Genomic DNA, 20,540 nt, shown 5'->3' on the forward strand with positions numbered 1-20,540 from the left:
ATTTTTTGAAGTACAGTTGACATGTTACTAGTTTCAGGTGTGCAACATAGTGATTTGACACTTAAAATTAACTCTTGAACAATATGGGTTTGAATTGAATGTGTCCACTTGTACATGAATGTTTTTCAGTCATAGTACTATAGATGTATTTTCTTTTCTTTATGATTTTCTTTCTCTCTCTCTCTTTTTTTAAAGATTTTATTTGTTTGACAGAGATAGAGGGAGACAGTGAGAGAGGGACCACAAGCAGGGGGAGTGGGAGAGGGAGAAGCAGGCTTCCCACTGAGCAGGGAGCCCGATGGAGGGCTCCATCCCAGGACCTTGGGATCATGACCTGAGCCAAAGGCAGATGGTTAACAAACTGAACTACCCAGGCACCCCTCCTTATGATTTTCTTAATGAAATGTTCGTTTTTCTAACTTACTTTATGCATATAACATAAAAAATACATTTTTTAAAAAGATTTTATTTATTTGACAGAGAGAGAGAGATCACAAGTAGGTGGAGAGGCAGGCAGAGAGAGGAGGGGAAGCAGGCTCCAGGGAGCCTGCTTCGAGACTCAATCCCAGGACCCTGAGATCATGACCTGAGCGGAAAGCAGAGTCTTAACCCACTGAGCCACTCAGGTGCCCTAAAAAAATACATATTAATTGTTTATAAAATCAGTAAGACTGCCCATCAACAGTTAGCTATTAGTAGTTAAGTTTTGGGGAGTCAAAAATTATTGGTGGATTTTTGACTGTGTGGTGGGTTGGTGCCCATAACCCCTATGTTGTTCAAGGGTCAACTGTATATACAGAATGAAATGTTCACCATAAGTGTGGTTACCATCTGTTGCCATACAAAGTTGTTACAGTATTATTAACTATATTCCCTATGCTGTACTTTTCATCTTCTTGACTTAATTATTTTATAACTGAAAGTTTGTACCTCTTAATCCCCATTGTCCATTTTGGCTGTTCCTGAATCCCCTTTCCTTCTGGCAACCACCATTTTGTTTTTTGTGTTTATGAGTCTTGTTTTGGTTTTGTTTGTTCATTTGTTTTGCTTCTCAGATTTCACATATAAGGGAAATCATATAGGATTTGTCTCTCTGACTTATTTCACCTAGCAAAATATCTACTAGGTCCATCCGTTTTGTCACAGGTGGTGAGATTTCATTCTTTTTTTTTTTTTGGGCTGAGTAGTATTACATTGTATACCATATCTTCTTTGTCCATTCCCCTATAGGTGGACATTTAGGTTGCTTCCCTGTCTTGGCTATTGTATATAATGCTGCAATAAACATTATATACAATAAAATGTTCTAGGTGGTTTTGAAGTAGTGTTTTCATTTTTTGGGGGGGTAAATACCCAGCAGTGAAATTACTAGATTGTTTGGTATACCTATTTTTAATTTTTTGAGGAAACTCTGTACTATTTTCTATGGTGGCTACACCAATTTACATTTCCATCAACAGCGCACAAGTGTTTCCTTTTCTTTATATCCTTGCTAACATTTGTTATTTCTTGTCTTTTTGTCAGTAGCCATTCTGACATATGTAAGGTAGTATCTCAAATTTTGATTTGAATTTCCAGGATGATTACTGATGTTGAGCATCTTTTCATGTGTCTGTTAGCCATTTGTATGTCTTCTTTGAAAAAATGTCTATTCTGGTCCTCTGCCCATTTTTTTATTCAGATTTTTTTCTATGATTTCTTTATATATTTTGAATATTAATCTTTTATTGGATATATCATTTGCAAATATCTTGTTCTGTTTAGTAGGTTGCCTTTTTGTTTTGTTGGTGGTTTCCTTTTACTGTGCAAAAGCTTTTTGTTTGATGCAGTCCTAATTGTTTTTTGGTTTTGTTTTCTTTTGTTTTGTTTTTTGGTTTTGTTGCCCTGCCTGAGAAGTCGGATCCCAAAAATATTGCTAAGACTGATGTCCAAAAGTTAACTGTTTTCTTTTAGAAGTTTTATGCAAACCCAGAATTTTTAAAGTTCATTGCATTGTTGATTAAATTTGAAAGACTTCGTGACTAGAATTTGCCTCTCAGTAAAAAGAACATAATTGTACAGGTGAAACTCACAGAATCTAAACAAAATTAGGGCATAGATAACCAAATTGAACTGCTGAAACATTTAAGCTGCTTTGGTTTTATAAGTTGTGTTAGTTTTTTTTTTTTTAATACTTATTAATCCCATCTTACAAGTCATTGACACTTTCTTTTTTAATTCATTCTTATTACTTTCTACATAAACAGAAAGTTAGGTGAGTATATGATTATTACTGTAGTAATTTAGATTGTATTTGGAAACTTCCTAAATACAATTTGTACAGTATAGTTACAGATGAAAAAAAAGTGGATTCATGTTGAAATCCAGTACTCCTTGGGTCAGGTCTGATGGGTAAGAATGAAGTCTTCTTGGATAAATGAATCCATTTTCTCTCTTTGAATTTATCATTTAAAAGAACATTCTAGTGATGAAGCACTTCAGTGCTTAATTTTTGATAAATTTATAAACTTTGTCTAGTTGGTATGAATTTGGTTGTCTTTCCTTGATTCCTCTCAGTACACTAAAGAGAATGATGTATAATAGTAGTAAAAGATCTATCATAATTTTTATTGTAACTGAACTCAAAGGGTTCGCTCCTTTGGGTGCATTAAATTGAGCACAGTGCCTGGGTGGCTTGGTCAGTTAAGTGTTAGACTCTTGGTTTCAGCTCAGGTCTTGATCTCAGGGTCCTATGATTGAGCCCAGTATCAGGCTACATGCTCAGCAGGGAGTCTGCTGGAGGATTATCTCCCTCTCCCTCTCCTCCTCCACCTCTCCCTACTCATGCTCTTTCTCTCTAATAAATATGTAAATCTTAAAAAAAAAATTGAACACAACACAAGGAAGTATTGAAAGCAAAGAACTCTCTATTACCTCTTATAGTAAGAGAGAGACAGGGGGATTGCTCTCAAAGCACTGTCTCCCTGTGGGGTTGGAGGGAGGGAGCTTGTATATACATCAAGGAACTTATGCATATTCTGTTACCTAGGCACTTCAGTTCAACCGTTTATGCCTAGCATGTCAGCATGCTAGTGCATCCATAGTATGTTCAAAAAATGGGGGAAAACTCCTTCCCATAGAAGGATATCTTCATATTATAATGAGTTAAGGATAACTTCCAAGACAACTTGGGGCTTCTACTCAGGTCCTCAACCAGTCCAAGATGGCTCAAACTGTCTCACGTAAGAAGCTATCAGGTGAAACACCTAGTAAGGGGCAATTAGCTGAAACCGTCTGGCTGGGTATCTTATTGGTCCAACTGCTGGTTCTGTAAAACAAAACACATTCCTTCCCTGCTTTTGTCCCTTCCCCTTCTCCCTTCTGCTGATAGCTTTCAGGCCTCTGATTTGAGTAACCTTCTGTTACATCCTAGCTAACACTCTCAAATACCAACTGACTGTAACTGTAGATTAAAAGATGTGACATCCTGTTTATCACTGTTTATATTAATGCAGTAAGGCAAGTAATATATTTATTTATTTTTTAAAAGATCTTATTTATTTATTTGACAGAGAGAAAGACAGCAAGAGAGGGAACACAAGCAGGGGGAGTGGAAGAGGGAGAAGCAGGTTTCCCACTGAGCAGGGAGCCTGATGCGGGGCTCCATCCCAGGACCCTGAGGTCAGGACCTGAGCTAAAGGCAGATGCTTAATGACTGAGCTACCCAGGCCCCCAGTAATATAATATTTAATAATAATGTAATATAGGAACCCTGGGTGGTTCAGTCAGTTAAGCGTTTGCCTTCAGCTGAGGTCATGATCCCAGGGCCCTGGAATCAAGTTCCCCTCGGGACTCCTGTTCAGTGAGGAGTCTGATTCTCTCTGTCCCTCTTCTCCTCCCCCCTGCTCATGCTCTCTCTCTCTGTGTCAAATAAATAAATAAAATCTTTAAAAAAATTAAAAAATAATATAATATAATAAAGCAAGTAATATAGTAGGAATTTAACCCCATTTTACAGATGAGGAAATGAAAATAGAAAAGTAAAGTGACTTGTCCAAGATCACATGGATACCAAGTAGCAAAGCATCAAAGTATAATTTTCCAAAATAATAAAGACTGGTTCTCATACAAATACAGAATGAACATATGTCACATATTTAGTTCATTAATGAGGGAACCAGCAGGAGATAAAATTGTTTCAAAGAGGAACAAAGATATAGTGGATTAGGGTTCTCCAGAAAAACAAAACCAGTAGGATATATATAGATGTACAGAAAGAGATTTATTGTGGGGGATTGGCTCATGCAATTGTGGAGGCCGGAACTCCACAATTTGCTGTTCCAAGCTGGAGGTCCAGGAAATCCAGTCATGTAATTGTAGTCCAAACCTGAAGGCCTACAAAGCAGAGGAGCTAGTGGTCTAGTTCTCCTCCTAGTATGACAGTCCAAGAACTGAGGAGTGCTGATGTGGGAGGGCAAGAGAAGATGGATATTTTAGCTTGAATGGAGAGACAATTTGCCCTCTGTCTGCCTTATAGTTTTTTTGAGACTCTGCAGATTGGATGATGCCCTTATAGGTGAGGGCAGTCTTCTGTACAAAGTTCACCTATTTAAATGCTAATTTCCTCTGGAAACACCCTCCCAGACACACCTAGAAATAGTGTTTGATAGCTCTGGGTGGGTAACCCCCTAGTTAAGTTGACACATAAAACTGACCAGTACATATACATATTGGAGAAAGAATTTTGGAATAAAATTGCTGGGTTAGATACAAAAACCATCCCTACAGAGCAGTAAAAAGCATAGCCTTTGAGATTATCTTTTCTACTGGACAGAATTCAGTTGTACCTTTACTAGACAAAAATTTGCAAGTTAACAAGTAACTTCACAGAGTCTCAGTTTTTATCAGTAGTAAATAGGAAGTCATATAAAGGTCTATTCTCTAATGAAGTCATCTTTGGTTAAGATTGTGCTCCTTTATGACATTGAAAGGACATACTGCCTTCTCTTTTCCTTTTAAATTTTGGGTAATTTTTCTTGACACAAAGCAATATGAGAATATGAGTTTTCTGACTCTAAGTCCAGATTTCTTTCCATTCTACTTCCCTACCTCTTCATAGCATAATTTTTACCATTAGAGTAGTCTGCTAACTTCTGCAAAATTAGATAGTCCTTGTTATTAGTTTTCCTTTTTGATACATTTTCCTTTGTCATACAGCGATGGTGATAGTTTTCTTCCTCAGAGGAATATTGTGAAACTCAATGTATATTTGAAAATTTGCATAAATACCAGAAGTGAGAAATTAAAATTATAGCTTATGTACTATAATTACTCTTTTATGACATTTTGTTAGCAAATTTCAGAGTCACTGTAAACATTCTTGATTTTTGACTAAATAATTAGAATTTATAAAACTGTATTTGATCAGGAGTACCTGGGTGGCTCAGTGGATTAAAGCCTCTGCCTTCGGCTCAGGTCATGATCACAGGGTCCTGGGATTGAGCCCCGCATCAGGCTCCCCGCTCTCTCTCTCTCTGTGTGTCAAATAAATAAATAAATAAATCTTAGAAAAACCCCAAAAAACTATGAGAGAGGCTCCCTGCTGTGTGTGTGTGTAATAAATAAATAAATATATTTTAGAAAAACCCCAAAAAACTATTTGATCGGATTAGCCTTTATGTATTTTGAAAAAAATAGAGGTGAACCGTTTTAAGTAGTAGGTGAAAATTTGTTCATGTTAAACAAGGTAATTGACTAACAGTTAAATATTTCACTACTTACTAATAATTTCTTCCTGGCCCTGAAATGGTTATTTGTACTTACCAGTGGGTTTTTGTTTTTTTTTTTTAATGCTTTTTAAGAAGGTTGGGATACTTTATTCAGTTTAGCCCTCAAGCAATTAGGCAAGTCAATTACCATGGTAACAGTAGGTATTAGTTTCCTTACCTTAGTTAAAGGTTTTTATTTATTTATTTATTTGAGAGCGAGAACCAGTGTGGGGAAGGGGGCAGAGGGGCAGAGTAAGAGAGGAGCAGAGGGAGAGAATATCAAGCAGACTGTGTCTAGTGGCAAGCCTGTCTCAGGGCTCCATTCCAGGAGCCATGAGATCCTGACCTGAGCCGAAACCAATAGGGCTGAGACTTAACCCACTGAGTCTCCCAGGTACCACCCCAGCGTTAGTTAAAGGTTTTAGGAGCAAAGACATCTCTGAGCTAATCCAGTGAAACCCAGCTTCTATGGAATAGGAGTTAGTTTGTCCATTCTTTAGAAGAGGATACCATTTCAAGTAGAAAAATGTGCTCTTGAGATGAATTTCTACTCTGATAGAGTGAAGTAGAGTATGATCTAAAAGCTAGGTAATTAAAAAGCTATCCCTTCTTCGTTAATATGGGATACAGTTGGTCTTAATTTCTGTATTTGGTCAAGCTTAAATCTTGAATCTTACTGATGTGTTGTTTTTTTTTTTTAAAGATTTTATTTATTCATTTGACAGACAGAGATCACAAGTAGGCAGAGAGGCAGGCAGAGAGAGAGAGAGGGTGAAGCAGGCTCCCCGCTGAGCAGAGAGCCCGACACGGGGCTCGATCTCAGGACCCTGAGATCATGACCTGGGCTGAAGGCAGAAGCTTTAACCCACTGAGCCACCCAGGCGCCACACTGATGTGTTTCTTTTGCCATGGACTAAAAGGCACTAAAAGTGCCTGCAGTACACAGTGTTCCATCTAATTGATGTCAAATAAAATCATTTAAAATGAATTTTTTCAAAACCTAATTCCTAGTTTTAGGAGATAATCTCTTAACATTTAATAGGGTAATATTACTAACCCTGAGTAGTAAGCCTACCCATTCAGGTATCATGAAGTCTATTTTGCAAGTAATATATCAAAAAGGTTTTACTAAGAAGTTGTATTATTATTAGGTATTTTTTTCTTATTACCTATTTTATCACTGTATTATGGTGATTAAAAAAAAACTGTAGTTGTTAATGCCAGTAGCATTGGACATTTTATAGTCTTAGACCATTTTGTCTGTTCTGTAGCAGGAGTTGGCAAACTTGTGGTGGGTCACATTTGACTTGCTGCTTGTTTTTGTACTATGAGCTAAATGGTTTTTATATTTTTAAGTGGCTAAAAAATCAAAAGGAAGAATTTTGCAAAATTTGCATAAATCTAGATTTCATTGTCTATAAAGTCTTATTGGAACATTGCCATGCTTATTTAAGTATTATTATTATTATTATTATTATTTTTATTTAAGTATTATTTATGACATTTGCGCCACAGTGTCTGACTTGGTAGTTCCAAACAGAGACAATCTGCCATGAGCCCTAGAATATTTACTGTCTGGCTTTTTAGAGAAAGAATTTGCTAACTCTTGCTCTAGAGTATAAAAAATGTAGCCTTGATTGTTCATTAAAAAAAAAACAAAATCATCCTTTCCCCCTTTTTTAGCATAATTTCCTCCTGATTGCTAAAAGTAACACATGTTCTTATAGAAAATTTGAAACATATAGAAAAGTATAAAGAAGAAAATAAAAAGCCATCTGCAGCTGTTGGCTAACCACTAATATTTTGGTATACATTGCTCCACACCTTTAAAAATATAGTATGTGTATATATGTAAATGTTTGCCTATATATGTGTATGTATACATATGTCTTTTTCTATAGAATATATATACACACATACAAATATACACATATTTATTATGTAAAATTAGAGTTTAACTTAGTTTTTCACTTGATAAATTATAACTATGTTTTTAATGGCTACATAGTGCTCTGCTTTATGGATGTAACAATTTATTATTTAACTTACCATTGTTGGATATTACACTGTTTTCAACTCGTTATCATTATAAATATTGTATATGACATTTTATATCTTAAATACTATCATATATAACAAGAATGACTATCCTTGTATATAAATCTTTCTGAGGAATGCTTTTTTTTTTGTAAGATTAATTCTTAAAAATGAAACTACGTGTAAAACTAGAGAATTATTTTGAGGGAAATGTTGGTAGTGCATGAAAATACTTTCTTGGTCCACCTTCATGAAATAGATGGCTTATTTTTCACTTAGCCTTCGCTCTGGTTAAACATAATAATTTTCAAACTAGACCATCAAACCAGCCCTTAAATAACTTGACTGCCAAAGCATAGAGTTGGTACTATAGCAGATGGACTGAAGGAACTGGGCCTGTGCTTCGCTGTGGCTTCATCATTTATACTCACAATTTGGCAGCTTGGGAAAGTAGATTTCTTATGTGCCTGCTCCTAGCATTATTATCGGAGCCATTGAGTAAAGTGGAGTAATGCTCTGGTCTAGTAAGAGTTGATACAGTAGACTCAGAGATGCGTAAAAGGAGATGTCCTCCATTCTTAGGGGAATTCACTTGCTCTACTGCTCTAATTAAGTAGCTGTTCCAGTCAACCACTCTGTGTCCTGTGTATGCTTCTTTAAAGGAACTGCCATTTGTTAGCATATTCCTAGTTTTTTTTGCCATCACTAATTCCACAGGTTCCTATAGAAATGTACCCAAGTATTTCACTCAATGATTTGGAAATGGATATTGACATTAAAAATTACTGTGGGTACCCACACCAACTGCTAGTACTGATCTGTCTGTAGCAGAAGTTGTAAATTGAAAGGACTGCAGGCCAAATTTTGGCCTGTAGAGGGGTCTTGGATATTGGTATTAAATGGAAGATTGCATGGTGTAATTTCTTCATATTTGGAAAAATTGGAAGACCTGGTAACACTGACTGGGTCCATATTCACTACTGGCAAGAGTTAGCTGGAGCAAAATTAGTGGCTTCTAGCTGTAACATGGTGATGTGGGTTATAAGGCAAGGTTTTGATGGCTGCATATTTTTTATGTTTTTCAAACATAGAAGCATTTTATGAAATATTCAAAGATTTATAATAGGTGAAATCATATTTGAACATTATTCTATATGGTGATCCTTTTGTAAACTACTTAGGTAACTTCTAAAGAAAGGATTCACAGCAGCCATACTCTCAGTTTCGAGTGGGGGGGTGGGGAGGAAAACACTTCATTATAAAGTAAAAAACTGAGTGGAAATAGAAGAAAAGGGAAATCTATGCATAAATGAGGGCAGTAGTAAGCAGTAAAGGAGAATAAGGAAGAGTTACATCCAGTTGGGCACTTATAGTGTCCAACCTCATTAGCTGGGGAAGCCCTGTGGAAACTGCCAGGCTGGGGTCCAGATTGAGAGGCCCGAGCAGAGCGTCTTCCTCTCAGGTGAGAATTCCAAAATACCATCCCTTTAAGGGTGGTATTTATAGGGCAAATGACCAGGTGTGAAGTTAAGCATTTGTTTGCCTCTGTGCGGTTAGGAGCGAGCAGCATTTCTGTGTCATCATGTCTTTACATCTTCAAGGAGCCTGGGCTCCTTGTGTTGGTCTCTCCTTTTGGATTCTCTTCTTGGGGGCCTGCCCAGGCTGGAGCTAGAGGGGACGCAAGGCAAAGTTTATAGCTCTTGGTGTCTAGACCAGAAGGGCCATTTCTGACCCGGAGGCTATCTGATGTCAGCTAACCAGGCTCCCGAGATCATTCAGCCCCACAAGTCTTATAAGCAGCCTTCTTTAACCTGCCTGCCTCCGTGCAGGCCTGGGTGGTCCGTCATGCAGGTTAAGTCACAGAAACTTCTATCCACAATACAGTAACCTGGATGGTTGTGCATAGGAAACATGGTCAGACAGGGTTGTTCTGTGGCTGTATTATGTAGCCCTTCCACCTGACTTTCCTGTTAAATAATTTACTATTTAATTATTATTTTCATTTTGTATGTGTATATTATTTAATAATTGGGAAAGTTGTATGTGTATACATAAGCTCATTCATTCGTTCTTTCTTTCCTTCTTTCTTTCTTTCAAGTAGGCTCCATGTGGGGCTTGTACTCAAAACCCTGAGATCAAGACCTGAGCTGAGATTAATAGTCGGATGCTTAACCCACTGGGCCACCCAGGCACCCCAAAATTCTTTCATTTTTGTCTTAATTTTCATAATTATTTTACTGCTAACAGAAAAGAGCATGATTGTTAGCTAATTCTTATCAGTATTTTCTAACAGAAAACAATGAATTTTGTTTATTTTCTTGCTTGTTATGTAACTTTTAATTATTTATTTATTATGGCCTTTTGATGTGACAATTTGTCAAACCCTGATTATGATAGAATTTCACAATATGTTTGTTTTTAGAATTTATATTTAGAATTTATATATAGTGCTTATCTAAAAATAATCAATAATTGAACATAATACAATTCCATTGATTTTAACAAGGGAAATATAGGCCTTTGTATCTTCAGAACCTCATTTAAAAATATTTTGATTACAAGTGTATTTTGTTTACTTTAAAAATTTAAATTATTTAAGAACTGAAAATATTTCAGTACACTGTTTTTGTTTAGTCTTTTTCATTCAAGAACTTTTTTGGGATAAGATTTGTTAAAAAAAAAAAAGAATTTAGACAGACTAAAAAATTGACAAGAAGCATTTCCCAAGGAATAAAGGACTTACAATATTTCAAGCACTTTATTTTTTAAGTATTTTATATTCAAATAAATTTAATTTCTGCAGATATTTACTTTCCCACTATAATCTCTAATTTATTGGTAAAAGCTGTAAAGTCATCTGATGTGTGAGTTAAATATAACACTAAATATTTCATCAATAATTAGGCTCTAAAGTAAAGAATTATCTCAATTATATGACGTTTCCATAATTCTTTATAGGCTAAATCAAATGAAATAAGGGTGTCAAACAAAATACTCTAGTACCTTTTCATAAAACTGCTATTTTACCAAAAAATAGTATGAACTTTTGAAATCATCTTTGAACACAAAATAAAATTCTTTTTTAAAAAATTTTATTTATTTATTTGAGAGAGAGAGCATGAGCTGGGTGGGGAGAGGCAGAAGGAGAGGGAGAAGGAGAAGCAGACTCCCCACTGAGTAGGGAGCCATATTCAGGGCTCCTTCTCAGAACCCTGGGACCAGGACCTAAGCTGAAGATAGATGCTTAACCCACTGAGCCACGCAGGTGCCTGTAGAACAAAATTCTTTTAAGAGGTTGTGATCATCAGATTGAGCTCAAGAAACCAGATACAGGATTGCTCAGTTAGTAAAGCCTATATTTCACTAGTTTGCCGAATTTGCTCTTTTTTCCTGCCTGTATGGAACGCTCTGTTTGGGATCCGTAAGGCAAAGGAAATGAAAAAGTTGCGATTTTCAATTATTTTGTTAGAAGATATGTTCAAGATTTGTCAAAGACATAGAAGAAGACAGTACTAATTCAGAAGATTATTTAATGAAAAGGTGTTCATTGTAGATATGAATCCATATCTGTTGATAAATGTTGATAATGGGCCTCAGAAAGCTATAAGAATCCTTGAAGAAAAATGCTTGAAAGGACATTCTTTGCAAAGAAGCTTCAAAACTGAAGTATTCAAAGGAAATATCTTGAAACATACAAGATATTATGGAAACAGTGGAAGTTTGGGACTGGTAATAATCGGGTTTAGGCTGTACATTTAGTTCAATATATTTTAAAAAACCCTGATATTCTAAGTAATAAGTTGTCTTGTTCACAGAGAAGGTCCTGTATATTAAAAATTGCCTGTAGTCTGAGCTCCACGTTAAATGAAGTCATAAAAATGGTGAGCCTAATGAAGTCTAAGCTACTATAGTACCTTCTTTTCAGCTTTAGGTGAAGAAATGTGGTTGGCTATTTCAGTAATGAAGTGTATTGATAGTGTAAAGGAAGATTTATAAGCTAAAAGAAAATTTCAAATTATTCCATATGAATGGTTCTTCCTTTACAGATTTGTTGAAGTATACTTATTGGCTTCAATAAACAGTATTCTTAATGGACATTTTGAGCACCTGAATTAATTTGAAAGTGCAGTGATTATGTGGAAAAATACATTAACATGTACTGACAAAGTTTATGGATTCAGAGTAATAATTCAGCTTTGGGAGAATGAAGTTAAAATAGTTTTAGAAATGACATATAATTGGTATCATTTGAATCCTAAGAATGGTTAATAATACTTGAGCAAATTCAGTGTATGCTTATGACAGAGCTTTAGCACACTATATTGAAATACTTGATATAAAAAATTCATTTGTATTCAAAACTTATTTATATCATCAGAAGGAATTAACATAGTTTTCAATAGAAGAAAAGGAGAAGCTGTTAGATTTAAAGAACTTCAGCATTCTTGAAGTAGAATTTAAAGAGGTCGAGTTGTTGGAATGCTGGTTAATTGTTAAAAAGAAGTTTTTAGCCTTTTATAGTAAAGCCTCCTTTTCTGCCATTTGCTACCACTTGTGCTAATAAAGCTTCCCTGTGATGGTGACTATATAGAATATTAAGAAAATGTTAAAATGTTTTAATCAGGAGTTGTATGTAGTCATTTTAAGTAGAAAGCCTAATATGCAAAAGCTATGTTTATCCAAACAACTTAGTTTCTTGTTTAAAAAGTTTAATTTTACAATGAAGATACGCAATTTTTACAAGATGTCATATACACACTCTCAGATCGCTTTTCCAGTATGCTATAAAAATATTTTCATTTTCTGAATGTGCCATCAAGTTGAGGAATGTTGTAGACTCCTGGTATAGACCTTCATTTATAAATGAAGTGGGCATTGAGAATCATCATGTATTTGAGAAAAATCAACAGCTGTCAAGCTTACTTAGCTGAGTAGTTGACCCTTGATAAAAAATAATTTCTAGGGGCGCCTGGGTGGATCAGTCAGTAAAGCTTCTGCCTTCCCAGGGTCCTGGGATCCAATCCAGGGTAGGGCTCCCTGCTCAACAGGGAGCCTGCTTCTCCTTCTCTCTCTGCTAGTCCCCTTGTTTATAGTCTCTCTGTCATATAAATAAAAAATCTTTAAAACATAATTTCTAAACAAAGAAAGCCTAAAAGTCTTTTAAGTATTACCAATGGATTCAGCAGGAAATGTGTTAATAAAAGAACCAAAGAGAAAAAACAAGCAAAAAACAAACCAAAAAAACCCCTGAAGAGGATTGATGGAGGGAAGGTGGGTGGGGGGAGGGGATAAATGGGTGACAGGTATTAAGGAGGGCACTTGTTATGATGAGCACTGGGTGTTGTAGGTAAGTGATGAATCACTAAATTCTACTCCTGAAACCATATTACAGATTATGTTAACTAACTAGAATTTAAATTTGAATTAAATTTTAAATTTAAATTTAAATTTGAAAATTTGAAAAAGAGAAAAAAGAAATTGAAAGTGGTTGAAAAGGAAAATAGCAGGATAAGAAAGGACCTGAAACATAATTCCCTAAATAAAATACTTAGTAGAATTACTGTGGTAGAACAAATATGGCTGAAAATGAAATAGGTATTTGTTGAGTGAACTGAAAAACTGGTCCTGGGATGCCTGCTTCATCTTTCCTGTCTTAGAGCACTTCCAGAGGAGTTGTATTGATGAGCTCAGCGTGCTGGTGGTCTAGGTTTTGAGATTACAATTTGGGAGACATGTTAATAGAGAAATTGCTTCCTAATACTTCATTGGAAGGCTTAACAGTTTTTGTCCTGTTCTCAGGTTCCTGAGGGACCCTAAGAGCAGATGACTGCTGATGATAAATAGAGTTTATAGGCAAAGGAAAATAATGGTCCAACTAAGGAAGCCAGCATCAGTGGAAAGAAGACCAAAGAACACCCAGAATAGGAGACTTTTATTGAAAGAGATATTTGGACTAGATTATAACCTACAAAAGAAAGAAATAATAAGCATAGAGAGACTCAACTAGAGCATAAGGAAACTTTTTGGAACTAACAATCAAGATCTTAACATTATAAAAATTCAGTAGACAAACTGAAAAGGACTATCACCATTGGGAGTGAAATTAGCATCTTGGAAGTCAAGTGTAAGGAGTGTCTTAAAATACAAAGAACAAAATTCAAGAGATGGTAGTCAGGAAGGAAAAAATAGAGTCTAGGAGAAGAAATCCAGGCAGGAAGAAATTCATCAGCATGTGAATAAATGTAGAAGGAAAAAAGGGAAGAGATAGTGGCAATTAATAACTAAACTAAAAATAGGGGTATATTAGTTTGCTGCAGGTGCCACAGTTAAGTGCTGCATACTCCATGATTAAACAGAAATTTATTCTCTCATCGTTTTGGAGGCCAGAAGTCTGAAATCAAATTGTTGGTGGAGTTGTTTTCTTCTGAGGGCTGTGGGGGAAGGATCTGTTTTAGACCTTCTCTTCGTGGCTTGTAGATGGCTCTTTTTTCCTCTATGTGTTTCTTCACAACATCTTCTCTCAGTGCATGCCTGAGACATCTCTGTGTCCATATTTCCCCTTTTTGTAAGGCCACCACTCGGTTTAGATTAGAGACCACTGTAATAACCTTGTTTAAATTTGATTACTTCTGTAATGACTTTTTCCAAATAAAGAGTCACATGCTGAAGTACTGGAGGTTAGGATTCTGACAATTTTTTTTTTTTTTTTTTTTTTTGAGGAGGGATGCAATTCAACCCATATTGAGGGGAAAGTTTTCTGATCTTAAGAAAAAGACTTGGAAAGGAGCCCTTTCCAAGGACTCACTGATCCCAAGGAGAATAGAATTTACACTTAGGCTCCTTAAAATCTAAACATCCTTGAAAGTCTTTCAAGTTCCCAGATGGGAAATAGATGACTCACAATAGAAAAAGCATCAGAGAAACAATGAATTTCTTACTTGCAGCATCAAAAGGTAGAAGAAAGTAAGCGAATAGCTATAGACAACTGAGGGACTGTTTTACTCAGCCAACAAACACATCATTTTATATATTGAAGAAATACATTTTCACATATGCAGGGAATCAGAGTTTATTACCTTCATATTCTACTTGATGAAAATAATTTAGAGTTCTCTAAACAAACAGTTGAGTCAGAGCAAAGATTCAAGAGGGGTAAGATGAAGGGAAGAGGAAACTATAGTAAACAATATATTCATTTTTTAAATTTATAAATACATTTATATTAAAATAGATGATGAAATTTATAAAATAAATTTTTGAAAATAGTAAGGATTGTTGAAATAGAAGAGCAGTACTAAGAAGACTGACAGGCTGTAGCCAAAACCATATCAGCAAAAAACAGTAATTAGAAGGGTGGAAAGTAAAAAACAGGACAGTGCAAATGTAGGGTCAGGATGGGGAAGGGATATTGTTGTATTATTTTGCTGAGATAGTATGGTAATAGTTGGATGGAAAAAAATTGACATTTTGTCATTGATAATGGAAAAAGAGAATGGATGGTAATTTCAGCCAATCAGGAAAAATGAAAAAAAGTAAGAAAACTGAAGAAAGTAAGGTAAATACTAATCAAAGTAAAATGAGAGAGAAAACTCATGTTCTTACATTAAATGCAATGAGATGAATTACGCTATTGAGAGACATGTCAATGGGATTATTCAAAACAAAAAATTGAAAAATAAAAAAATAATAAAAATCCCAGGTGTATAATGTTTAAAGGTAGCCTTTAAAAAAGTGATCAAGACTGAAAAGTAGCAGATAATGGTGGGTAGATAGGCAGGATGATTCCAGGAAAGTCCAAACCAATGCAAATCAAAGTATATTACAAATCTTATTTGACTTAGGACTTCCCAGATGGACCATCGAAAGTTGAAAATGTATTTCATACCTAGCCTCCTGAACATGATAGCTTAGCCTAGCTGACTATAAGTATCCTCAGAATACTTAAGTTAGTCTACAGTTGGCTAAAATCATCTGACGGAAAGACTATTTTATAATAAAGTATTGAGCATCTCATGTAATTTATTAGATGTTATACTGAAAGTGAAAACCAGAATGGTTGCATGGTTACAGAACGGTTACCAGGAGCTGTGGCTCCAGGCTGCTGCCCAGCATCACCACAGAAGGTCGTACCACATAGGACTAGCACAAGAAAAGATCCAAGTTCAAAATCTGTGGTTGCTAGTGAATGTGTATTGCTTTTGCACTATTGTAATGTTGAAAAATCCCAAGTCAAACCATTGTTAGTCAGGGACCATCTGTATTTATTTCAAAGAGAAATTTAAGATCTTTTAATGGTACAAGATGAAGTGTTACGAAATGATAAGAGTCTTGATTTTAGAAAAAGACATGTCAAAGTTGTTTATACTCAACAACACAACAGCTAAATATATAAATGAAAAATCCTATCATTCAATGACTTGGATCCCTTCTGAGAGTAACCTTTATCTGATCAAATCCTCATGTATCTTGAAGAATTTCCTTGTTGCAAATTATTCTACAACCTTAATTTTCTGTGTGCTTTTTATCTGTCTTGAGATCTAAGTAAATTTGACGAAGATGTTAGGTCCGTAAACAAGTTTACTTTCAAATTCTTTGCCTGAAAGTATCTAGACAGAATTTTGTGTGCGAAAGAGAGTATTTTACATCTGAAAACTAAGCATTTCAAATTAAAATGATTTTAGTGTTATAGGTGGCTTCAGGGAAGAGTTACTGAAGTTTATTTCTGTTTTGGCAGTGTGAATGAATTACGTAAAAAAATACTAAGATTTTATAGTGTTTTTATAGAGTTGTCTATTATTTGCAGAAACCACAATTTTTTGGCAGTTTTGCAAATTATCTACTTTGTGTATAGCCAAAACTTGTTTTCCAGCTTCATAAAAATAATATTTTAAGACCAAGAACGGAGCATATATAAAAAGTACACTTTGGGATCAAATTTTAACTCTCCTGTTAAGAGTTTTGAATTTGTGACACATATAAAGGTATTAATAACTACTAACATTTGTAAAATGTTTTATAAGATGACTATAAAAACATATATTTTACATATATTATCTTACCAATATAATGTGAATGGTAACACCCAAACTTGAGTTGTCCATTCTGATTCAGTGAATCATAGATCTTACCCAACGCCAAACTTTGCTAATGATTCAAAGAATACAAGCAAGCACCAAGTGCAGATGGCGTATTCTTTTTTTGGAGGATCCCCAGACTGTCAGACATGGATTCCAAAAATGTCCTTTTCTTTTGCAATAGGACATGTTATGGTTTTAGATTAACAGAATAGTTTTGACAATGTGGGCAAAAAAAAAAAAAAAAAAAAAAATTGCACAAAGGAAGTTGTGTTGGTTTTGGAATGCCTCTATTTTATATTGTTTTAATGACACAGCTTACTTGACTACTCCCCATTTTTCAGCCATAAATTAATAAATCCTGAATTCCAGGCTCATTTGTGATGAGCAGTCGAGATAGTTGAGCTGTATCTTGTGAATAGCATTTTCTAGATAGGTACTCTTTGGTATTTTTCTGCTAGTAAATATCATTGTAGTTTTACAAGGCTACCATCTGGTTTGAGATCGTGAGTGTTATTACTGGGATCCCTGGTTGAGGTCTTTCATTTCCTCTCCCCCAGTAAGGAGAGTAAATTACTAGCCTGTTTTTAACCCTTTCCTTCCCAATGCATAAGAGTGGTAGAGTTGGTTTCATATAGAAAATTTTGCTAGAGTAATCTTTTAAAAATTTCCTTAAAAAAATTTCCTTTATAAATTATCAGTATTCTCAGTTTTGGGGCTTTATGCTTGAGAAAATGAGCAATTAAAATGGATACCTGCTGATATTGTGTAATTTCTTCTGGGTTTATATTGCTAAGTATCAATAGGGATAACAGATTATCCTAAATCATAAGTAGTTGTGATTATTTCATATTAATATGTTTCATCATAAGAATCTTCAGGTATATATTTAAAACTGCTGCTCCTTTACTCGCAGTTTGAGATAATAGGAACTAAGGTTGGAGTTGGAAAGATTTTATTAAGAAATTAAAACTGCTTCAATTTAGTGTGTTAGGTCACGCTAGGGTATGGATCCATTTGCCATTAACAAAAAGAGTTTGTCATGGTTCTCCTATTCATTGTGTTTTCTATAACCATTTTTTATGTGTGGTTTACATTGAGAAGAGCCCTCACAGCTAGTAACAGATTTTTAAAAATAACCTCTGCGAAACTCTTATTCTTAGGGAAACTTGTTCACTTACTAGGCCAAGAGCTTAATAAAAGAAAACCCTTAATATAGAAAAGCTGTTCTCTGTCTAAAAATTCATTTTTCAAGTAGACTTGTGAACAAGTCCAACAGTTTGCTGAGTTTACTTAGATCTTAGGACAGATGATAAGAAAATTAGAGATGTCAAAATCTGTAAGAATTTACACACTCAAGGATTGTCATTGGTGATGAGATAAAGATTATTCTTTGAAAGGATCAAAGTCATAAAATGATAGGATTTTGAAACTACTAGAACCTTAGAATTCAATTAAATTAGCTCACTTATTTTAAAAAGAAGAAATACTACTGAGTATATAATTATTAGATCCAGCATATTATATCTGTTTCCTTTTGTTTTGCAATTCTAGCTCTTAAAACCTAAAGGTGGGCCAAATGCTGCAACTTTAAATTTGCATGTTTGGTTCCTCAGTGGTATCCATAGGACTCTTTCTGAGTTGTTTTTTTTTTTTTTTTTTTTTCAAAGATTGCACTGTATTTATTCACAGAGTAATTGTGTTTTGGATTTTGCAACTGGAGCCTAGTAAAGATGAATGAAAAAAAGTTGGAAACAACTCCACAGCAGCGGAAGCTTCCTGAATGGATGTCTGGGCAGAATGAGACCTGTCCTGCAGTAGAAGGAAAGGTATGCAGTTCACCAGTTATTCGTTAATGGGAAATTTAGTGTACATTTGACTATAAAATCAGTCAGTCTTCACTTGTAAACTTCAGGTCACCATTTAAGTTAGAATAGTTGTTGTGTGATTGAACCACAACTTAGTCATTTATTGGGTGAATGGGACTAAATTTTAATGGGGTTTACATAATGGGAATTCTTACTCTGTATTTTACCTTTTTTCTTGCTGTGTAGGGTTGACCTTATTAGTTTGTTCTAATTTAGTCAATTTAGAAAGGTATTTACTTTGGTGAATTTTTGTGGGTAAGCATGTTTAAGTTTTCATAGATACAAGATCTACCAGCCATTCTTCAGCAACTTAAGGCAACATTATTACATCTAGAATGCTAATATAATTACAGAAAAAAATTAACACTATAAGTGCTCTTATGAAAATAGGAGTAGAAGTTTGTAAATAACTTTTTAGAAAAATAATTTTATAGTGGATAGCTTTATTTTTGCTACATTGTCCTTATGACTTCATTAGTCTGTAAAACGTTAGTTGATAAAACTTGGAACCATAATTTGAATGCTCCATTAACTGCATTTTTTCCGTGAATATCTCTTATTTAATGTGAACTTTATTTGTGCCTTTTTGAAATTTTATTTAACTCAAGGCATCTATTCAGAAGAGTGTTTTTGAAGATGGCCTCCCTTTCTTAGAATTCACTGGATCGATTGTTTATAGTTATGAAGCTAGTGATTGCTCTTTTCTATCAGAAGATATTAGGTAAGAGATTTGAATTTTCTAGTTTCATTTGAATTTGAACCCTTAGAAGATAACTATTATGACAATGTTTGTAAGTAGATTGAATTTTACAGTTAATGTGTGTTCTACAGATAATCATTTCTACATGTAGAATATCATTTGACAAGTTCTAATTTTACGTTTAAAAATCTTAAAATCACTGGATTAAATGTATAATGTACATGTTGCTCATAATCCTTTCTATTGGCTAATTTTTTGTTACTTTCAGTACTTAAATACTTAAACACATTGTTTATTTCACCAATGTAGGGCAAAAAAAAAATGTAAGAATTATTCAACCTCCAAATGTCCCTTTTATATTTCATTAAAAATAGCAAATTAGTAGTGAATAATGGTTGTGATCAGCTCTGTTGCGTTTAGTTTGCAACAGTTACAGCAAATGATTCCTAAGAAGAACATTAGAAATGACTGTTAGTATTTTTTAAAATTGCCCTGTTAAATTAGGATTATGCAATAATGCAATCCAAGCCTCTTAAAGCATTTTACAAGGAGAAGAAGAAGGAAGGAATTCATTCAGATCTTCTTTGAAGTTATTATACTTGTTTGTTTTTTTTAAACTGTTGTACATTGCAATGGTTAAAAGATACAGAGTTAAGTTAAGCTATTATGATCTCCTGGTGGTAGATGAATTCTAGAAATAGTATTCAAGTGTCCTCACTCCTAGTTAACTGGCCCCGCTATTGGGTCTCTTTATATAGAACAAAATTTGTCTCACAGAGAAGGTAAAATCTGTCAGTTATGATTATATATTAACTCTACCTTTGTCAGGACCATAGCATGTCATATGTAAAGGCAATAAGCATAAGTGATTTGAGGGATGTAGTTCCGATGAATTCTGTGTACATTATGATAGGCAGGCTTTTTTTTCTTACCCCCCCCCACTGGCTGGCTTAAAGATTTTTGCTATCACAGGTTTTCAGCAATTTGATTATGATGTCACTTTGTGTAGTGTGGTTTGTCTTCATCCTGCTTGGGGGTTCATTGACCTTCTCAGACCTGTGGGTTTCTAGTCTCAACAGATTTAAAAAATTTCTTTAGTAACCCCCCCCCATCC

At 34.7% G+C, this 20,540-nt stretch overlaps 1 protein-coding gene across 4 annotated transcripts in view; it reads left to right on the forward strand.

The window, feature by feature from the left end:
* WRN (WRN RecQ like helicase) overlaps window positions 1-20,540 on the forward strand; it is a 140,297-nt gene that overhangs the window by 12,971 nt on the left and 106,786 nt on the right. For 3 of the 4 annotated variants that reach the window (XM_032838140.1, XM_032838142.1, XM_032838144.1), the window contains exons 3-4: window positions 18,551-18,687; window positions 19,335-19,447. In XM_032838140.1, the coding sequence (XP_032694031.1) occupies window positions 18,592-18,687; window positions 19,335-19,447 (209 nt within the window). In that variant the 5' untranslated portion in view covers window positions 18,551-18,591. Of the gene's footprint in view, window positions 1-18,528; window positions 18,688-19,334; window positions 19,448-20,540 lie in introns of all 4 variants that reach the window. The other variant, XM_032838141.1, reaches the window with a different exon arrangement.

The sequence above is a fragment of the Lontra canadensis genome, unplaced genomic scaffold, assembly GCF_010015895.1.
Source record: "Lontra canadensis isolate GAN:19392208 unplaced genomic scaffold, GSC_riverotter_1.0 scaffold102, whole genome shotgun sequence".
Taxonomy (NCBI): domain Eukaryota; kingdom Metazoa; phylum Chordata; class Mammalia; order Carnivora; family Mustelidae; genus Lontra; species Lontra canadensis.